This window comes from Tripterygium wilfordii, chromosome 2 (genome assembly GCF_013401445.1).
Source record: "Tripterygium wilfordii isolate XIE 37 chromosome 2, ASM1340144v1, whole genome shotgun sequence".
Classification (NCBI taxonomy): domain Eukaryota; kingdom Viridiplantae; phylum Streptophyta; class Magnoliopsida; order Celastrales; family Celastraceae; genus Tripterygium; species Tripterygium wilfordii.
In genome coordinates this window covers 9,112,648-9,120,372 of record NC_052233.1, presented here as the reverse complement: position 1 = coordinate 9,120,372, position 7,725 = coordinate 9,112,648, and the positions used below count along the sequence as shown (strand labels likewise).

General features: G+C 39.3%; 1 protein-coding gene across 1 annotated transcript; it reads right to left on the bottom strand.

The window, feature by feature from the left end:
* Nucleotides 1-212: 212 nt before the first annotated feature.
* On the bottom strand, nucleotides 213-3,190 carry LOC120011654 (wall-associated receptor kinase 2-like). The gene is made up of 3 exons (XM_038862761.1): nucleotides 2,234-3,190; nucleotides 2,000-2,149; nucleotides 213-1,696 (listed from the first exon to the last, which is right to left on the bottom strand). Exons 1-3 carry the CDS (start codon nucleotides 3,093-3,095, stop codon nucleotides 540-542), a joined length of 2,169 nt encoding a protein of 722 aa, XP_038718689.1. The 5' UTR covers nucleotides 3,096-3,190; the 3' UTR covers nucleotides 213-539.
* Nucleotides 3,191-7,725: the final 4,535 nt, after the last annotated feature.

Genomic DNA, 7,725 nt, shown 5'->3' with positions numbered 1-7,725 from the left:
TTGATAGAAGATTGTGATCAGAACATTTTAGCTTTGGAAAGAAAAAAAAAAGCCTAGAAACCAGATGTAGGCAAATATGACCAGAAGACCAACTCCAAGACTAGCAAATGAAATAGGCAAATGGCAAGTAAAATGGAGGAAATGAATTTTTCTTTGTAAATCAGATAACTTTATATTACTTTCACCTTCTATCACAGAAACAAAATATACTAATAAATATTACGTACTGTTGACCAAACTTAACATAAACAAACACCAAATGAGTTAACACTCCAGTACACACAAACATATAAACATAAAAAATATACATACTTAGCAGAAATCAAGACAAGTCTCAGCTTCAACAACAATTTCAAAACAATTCTGGACCTGCAACTAAACATGTGCCCTTAATACAGAGATAACCAAAATACAATTTTCTGAGGTCCAGAATAAGAGTTTTAACTTAATTAATCGACTCCCATTTGGGTTTCCATTCCAAGGGAGAAGCTCCAGGGACAAAGAGAGGTTTTTGAGTGAGGCGTAATGAACTTGTTTGATCAAATGCTGCCACTATAACTCTCGATGTCAAACGTTTTCTCGGTATATGTGTCTGGCTGGTTCATGTTTGCAGTGACAAAATGTTGGGAAGAATAGGAATGTTCACGAAGCAAATGCTCTGTCTCTTCGCTGTTCAGCTGAGCTGACATGTACTCACTGAGCTTCCTCAGCCTGGAAAGTTCATCAGCTACTTCCTTCATAGTTGGCCTTCTCATGCCACTGCTATGTACGCATCTTTTTGCTAGCTCAGCCACAACTTCTATCTCATCCATTTCTTCTTCATCTGATACCTCAAAATCCAGTATTTGGCGGAGAGTGCTGTTTTCCAATGATGAGAGGAAGTGTTGAACAATATTACCCTTCTCGCTAGCCCTCGATTTGGAGGAAGGTTTCTCTCCTGTAAGTAGCTCCAAGACGACCATCCCAAAACTGTAAACATCGCTCTTTGCTGTTAAATTACCAGTCATTAGATACTCAGGATCCAAATAGCCAAAAGTCCCTTGAATTTTCGTGGCTATCACAACTTCATCCGCTGAAATCAACACTGAAGCCCCAAAATCGGACACTTTCGCTGTGTAATTCTCGTCCAAGAGTATGTTCATCGACTTGACATCACCATGGATGATAGGAGGGTATGCCAAAGAGTGCAAATAATTAAGTGCCAGAGCAGTCTCTTCCGCGATCCTCAAGCGAGCTTTCCATGTCTTTAAAATGTGCGATTTCTTATCATGGACGTGCTGGTAAAGTGTTCCATTGGAGATGAATTCATAAACAAGCAATGGAACTTTGGTCTCCAGACACAAGCCTAACAGCTTCACTACATTCTTATGATTGACTTGTGAAACAATGCCAATTTCATGTTGAGATTCCTCGTTTACTTGAGCTTTATCCACCCCTTTAGGCTTCTTGACTGCAACTTCAACGTTATCAGCTAGCGTCCCTCTGTAAACTGATCCGAACCCTCCTTCGCCAAGAAACCGACTTTTGTCGTAGTTGTTGGTGGCTTTTGCTAGCTCTGCTTCGCTGAAAATCCTCACTCGTTGGTGCTCCAACAACTTACCCCCGTTGTCTAAGAAGTTCTTCTCCATTCTCCGCCTCTTGAATAACACAAAGATTAGAACACTCATGATCACAAATACAATGGCTGCCCCAATAACTGCACAAAGGAATTAAAGGATGGAAGATTGCCAATAAAGTACCACAACTTCCTCTTTCTTTTCTGATTTTTTTTATTCTTTAAGAGCCTAATCACAGTTACATAAGCAATGACGAAAATGATAGAGATCCCAACAGTTGGGATCCCAGTTATCCCAGCTACTGAGTTGAACGTATATGATTCAAGTGAATTAATAGGCTTTACAAGTCCCACATGAAATCCCGTGCGAACAACTCAACATCTGGGATAATTGGGATATTAGCTGCTGTGATGCTTATCAAAACTGAAGGAATAGAGGATTACCTTTGAAAATCTTTGTTATACTAGATATCTGACATCCAACTTTTCCATCTCCGTGCATACCAACTGGGCAGTGGCATGTGTAATTCCCATTTGTGTTCTTGCAACGTCCTTCGCATTTATATCTTTCTGGTTGCTTGCACTCATCAATATCTGTTGGAGGCACAGAATTAGGCTGTTATCAAGTTACAGAAAAGGTAGTAACTAACATTAACAAGAATAACATGAATGTTTAACCTTTACATCCATCTGGGAGATAAGGATTTCCTCTGAATCCTTCCTTGCACAAGCAGCGATATCCTTTGATGTTTTCATAGTAGTAGGTACAGTTAGTATGTCTGCCACAAGCATATCTACTGCTGTTTGCTTGAGCTTCTTCACAGGTCTTGTTGCTTACCACCCATTCTATCACAGCATTTGAACTCACATGTGCATCTGAGGAGTCACGCAGCTTGTAATCCGAAGCATTGAAGGTTTTTTGGTCAGCCACAAATGCATACCCACAAGGATTGAAGTCCATAACTTCTTTGTGATCATTGAGACTTCCTATATCAATATTTAATGTATGTAGATTATGCGGAATGGGGGTCTGACAGCATCCAACACCTGAGCAGGTCTTTTCTTGTTCCATGTTTGGAGCATCACTGCATAAGGTAAGACAACCGGTGCCGAACTTTCCATTTGAATCGCTCATCAAAGCAAATGTATCACAACCAAATACTGTTAGTTTGTTCCGTTGTGAGAATCTGTACGGTCCTTCCAATATGATGCTCTGATTGAACGGTTGCTCCGGCCCGTTCTCATTGAAACAGTTGTAAGCTGCATCGATGTTGACAGATACAGTTCCTTCTTCCACTGATATGCTGTTAATTGGCATGTTGTCACCAAAGAAGAGCTTAATATCACTAGTGTTTGTGTCATTGCAATTCATGAAAAAATGGTTGTTCATGGCGCAAGAAGCTTTGCGAATCCCAAACGGGTAAGGAACGCTGACATTCCCACATTTATCAGAACATCCAGGCCTTGCGTCAGATGAATCTGCCATGGCTGCTTTTGTAGCTTGAGATATGCATAACAAAACAAGCCATGGCAACAACATCTTCTCAACTTCTACAACCTTTTGTGTAGCCTTTTCTTTTCCGATCTCTCTGCGACTAGTTTTTCACACACATAAATAGACAAACCACAAGTTACATCGTAGACATTTTGGTAGTGAAGAAAAGGTGGAAATCATTTTTTTTTTAAATATGAAAATTAAGTCGCGGGGTAAACTTCCTCCCTTCGTCAAAAATTTGTTAAAGCTGAATAAGTCACTGTAATTTTCCGACAATGTGCTTGCTCCTCCATTCCTTTATTCATCCTAGTCTTTATCGATCAGTCGCAAGGACGCTCAGCTTTCAATATCAAGAATGTGACCAATAATGGCTCGTCTTCCTTAGGACGACAAAAGACTCATGTCTGTGTCAACAAAGACAAACCATGTGGTGTTGGAGCACCACACGGTCCACACCAACATGTCCCACCCACACACGGACAGAATAGAAGTGAATGTGAATTATATAGAGCAAACTCATTTTAGTTAATCCTTTTTCATTTTTATAGTTCCCATGAATTACTTAAACCCTTACCTATTTTTACTTTTTACTTTTTCATAATCCAAATTTTGGGGTATGGACGGTATGGCTCATGTTACTCAACCCAACTTTATTAATTTTTTGTTCATTATTTTTCTATCTTAGGTTAAATTTAAAGGTAGTTATGTTAAAAAATATTAAAATATTTGATGTAATATTAAAATGGGGTATGTGTGAAGTGATATTAGAAAATTGATAACCTAAAACAGATTTTTACTTAAAATATGAGAAATTGTGTATTCAAAATAGAGTACAGGGTTGGACATACTCTATGGTCATAATTGCCTTGTACCGAAGCTCAAAGTTCAGTTGCATAGTAAGTGGCCTTCTAGCTATATTGTTTTAGGGGTGAAGGAAACATAGAAAAAAATTCATTTTTTTAAAACTTGAAAACTAAGTCAAGAGTAAACTTCCTTCCAGGATACATTGCATTGAAAAGTTTTTAGCAAAAAAAAAAGCTAGGTCAAAAAGAAATATTATTATATTGTCATGAAAAACGCACTAATCTTTTGAATCCGGTACCAACAGGTATCATGTTCCCTAGAACAAGGTATTCTTTCAAATGATTATGAATTGTTCATTTGCCTAGAATAGATGGTCAAAGTCTATGACTCTCCCTCTCTTAATTGGTTAACGTTGTGGTCTTTCTATTTGGAAGGAAGCTCAGAGCATTCATAGCGAACACATTTGTGTTTACACTATAAACACCTCAATTTTTGTGCAACTATATATCTATTTCACAAGTGCTACATTCCAACACACTCATGATGGACACACTTACGTCAATACTCCATATTCATTTTTTCCCTCTTCTTTCTCTTCCTTTTCATCATCTCTCTTCATTATTTATGAAGTAAGGAGTACTCCAACTATGGTGTAGGAGCAAATTTTCTAGATGTTTTATAGTGTGAAAATATATTCACAGTGAACATTTGACACTGAATTTATCAAAAAAATAAAATATCATCTCAACTCTCAAGTACTCCAAATGAGCATCAATGTGGATGCTCTCAGCCGTGAATATATAAATTGTGACCAATAATGGCCCGTCTTTCTAGGACCACGAAGAGTGATGTCTGTGTCAAGTGTCAACAATATCCTGACTAGTAGGTCATAGACACAACAAAGATGTTTTAGACCTGATGGTTGACACTTTCATGTTTTTTAGTGCTACCTGCAAGCAATACTTCCATGTAGATTTTAACTTTTTAAGTACTTCAATTGTTAATTGGTATCATGCGCTGCAAGCCCAGAATAAGAAAGTTCTGACTTATTACTTATTAGACGACTGATTAGAACCTCTACAATAATTCTATGGTCAATTATCATCATCAAAGTCTTTATTCCAAAAGTTTGGAATAGGTTATATAAGTTTATGAGAACATAAACGGGAATCCGGCCACTAAAAGACTCAATGTTGAGAATATTGAAATTCAGTATATTTTCATATATGAAACTAGTTACAACTGAAGAAATATAATCACATAAATATGACCGTTGAAGTAACGGTCCAATTACAGATAATAGCTGTACATAGGTGTTGACAATACACAAGCCTACTATGCCTGTCATGATGTGGTTTAGAGAATGGCTGTACATAGATGTTGACAATACACAAGGCTACTATGCTAGAGACAAGTGTTATCTGACATGAGGTGATTTAGACTTGTTTGAGTCATGTTTGAATACAAAGCTTTGTCCAATGGTTTCTATACGCCCCCGCAAGATCAGGGTACCATCAAGTAAACTGATCTTGGCTCTCAATTGGAGAAAGCGATTGCGAGGTAGAGACTTGGTGAGAATATCCGCCAGTTGATGCTCAGTGGGAAGATAAGTAACTTTGAAGATGCCTTTCTGAACAAGGTCTCTGAGAAAATGAAGATCAATGGCAATATGTTTCATCTTCGAGTGGAGCACTGGATTGAGACTAAGATAAGTAGCACCCAAATTGTCACAGAGGAGAATAGGAGACCGAACCAAAGGCACGCGTAATTCTCGAAGAAGATGGGTGATCCATACAACCTCTGATGCAGTGGCAGCAAGGGAGCGATATTCTGCTTCAGTGGACGAACGAGCGATGGCTTTTTGTTTCCTGGATCTCCAGGAGATGGGATTGGAACCAAGAAAAATAATGTGAGAGGAAATAGAAGATCGATCATCGGGATTTCCAGCCCAATCGGAGTCAGAGAAACCACGTAGAATACAAGAGGAGGCTGACTGAAAGATGAGACCATGGTTGATGGTTCCTTTGAGATACCGAAGCAGTCTTTTGAGTATAACCCAATGACTAGTGGTGGGATGTGAAAGATACTGAGCAAGTCTATTTACTGCATAGCTCAAGTCTGGACGAGTAAGAGATAAATATTGAAGACTTCCCACCAATTGTCTATAGAGAGTGGCATCAGAAAGAGACGTGCCACTATGCGTAGATACGTTGAAGGAAGCGGGCAAGGGAGTATCAATAGACTTGCAGTAAGTCATGGCAGCGCGATCTAGAAGCTCTCGAATATACTTGTGTTGGCAAAGGAATAATTGATCATCGGTGCGAACCGCTTCTATACCAAGAAAATAAGCTAGATCGCCCAATTCTTTGAGAGAAAACTTGGAGGATAATGCATTGGTGACCCTGTGAATAAAGGTAAGATCAGAGCCAGTGAGTATAAGATCATCAACGTAAACGAGAATATAAGCAGTAATATGATTTGAATGATAAATAAATAAAGAGCTATCAGCTCTAGAGTTTATAAAGCCCAGTTGGAGCAGAGCAGCCCGTAAGGCAGTGAACCAAACTCTAGGAGCTTGCTTGAGCCCGTAAATTGATTTTTGAAGAAGGCAGAGATGATGTGGTTTCTGTTTATCAATGAAACCCGGAGGTTGTTTCATAAGAACAGTCTCTGACAAAGATCCATGAAGAAACGCATTATTTACATCAAGTTGTTTGAGAGGCCAGTGATTCATGACTGCAACTGAGAGGACAAGTCGAATGGTTGTAGGTTTAACAACTGGACTGAACGTTTGACTGTAGTCCACACCAGGACGCTGGAGGAATCCTTGAGCAACGAGACGTGCTTTGTAGCGTTGAATGGAACCGTTAGGATGACGTTTGATACGAAATACCCATTTAGAACCAATAGGTTTATAAGTAGAATCAGGAGGCACAAGGATCCACGTGGAATGATTTCTAAGTGCAGTGAGTTCTTCTTCCATAGCTTGGACCCAATGAGGAGGTTTTAATGCTTGATATACCGTTCGAGGTTCAAGAGTTTCAGAGATAGGATGTAGAGTACTGTGATTAAGAGATTTTGGTTTATAGATGTTGTTCATGGATCGAATAACCATGGTATGGGTACGTGGAGGAGTGGGTGGAAATGATGGAGGGATAGAGGAAGAGGATGCTATGGGAGCAATAGAAGAGTCAGATGTGATGTGAGTGGGAGAAGCAGTAGATGGAGGTAAATTAGAGGAAGACACCATAGAGTTGGAAAAAGAGGATGTGTTGGAGTCGGTGAGTGTTGGTGAAAAAGGAGTGGTGGGGTCAGGTAGAGGACTATGAATAGAAGTAGGAGTGTTAGTAAGAGAGGATGTGCTGGAGACAATAGGTGGAGGTGAAAAAGTAGTTGTGGGGTCAGGTAAAGGACCTTGAAGAGAAGTAGGAGTGCCAATAGAGGTGGTAGACTTTAAGCCTGTAGACAAGGACGTACCAGGGAAAATATTCTCTCTAAATAGAACATGGCGTGATAGGTAGATTTTTCCTGTGCTAGGATCATAACACTTAAATGAACTCTGAGAGGTGGTGTATCCAAGGAAAATACATGGAGAGGATTTGGGTTCAAGTTTGTTAGTAGTATATGGTTTTAACCAAGGGTAGCAAAGGCAACCAAAAGTCCTTAGTTTGAAATAATTGGGAAGAGTGTTAAACAGAAGTTGGTAAGGTGAACATGGTTTGGTGGTAGTCAACGGAAGTCTATTCATTAGATAGACTGCAGCCTCAAAAGCAAAAGACCAAAAAACAGGAGGAAGGTGAGCATGTGCGAGTAGTGTCTTGCCAGTCTCAACCACATGTCTATGCTTTCTTTCTGCTAGTCCCACATGTTG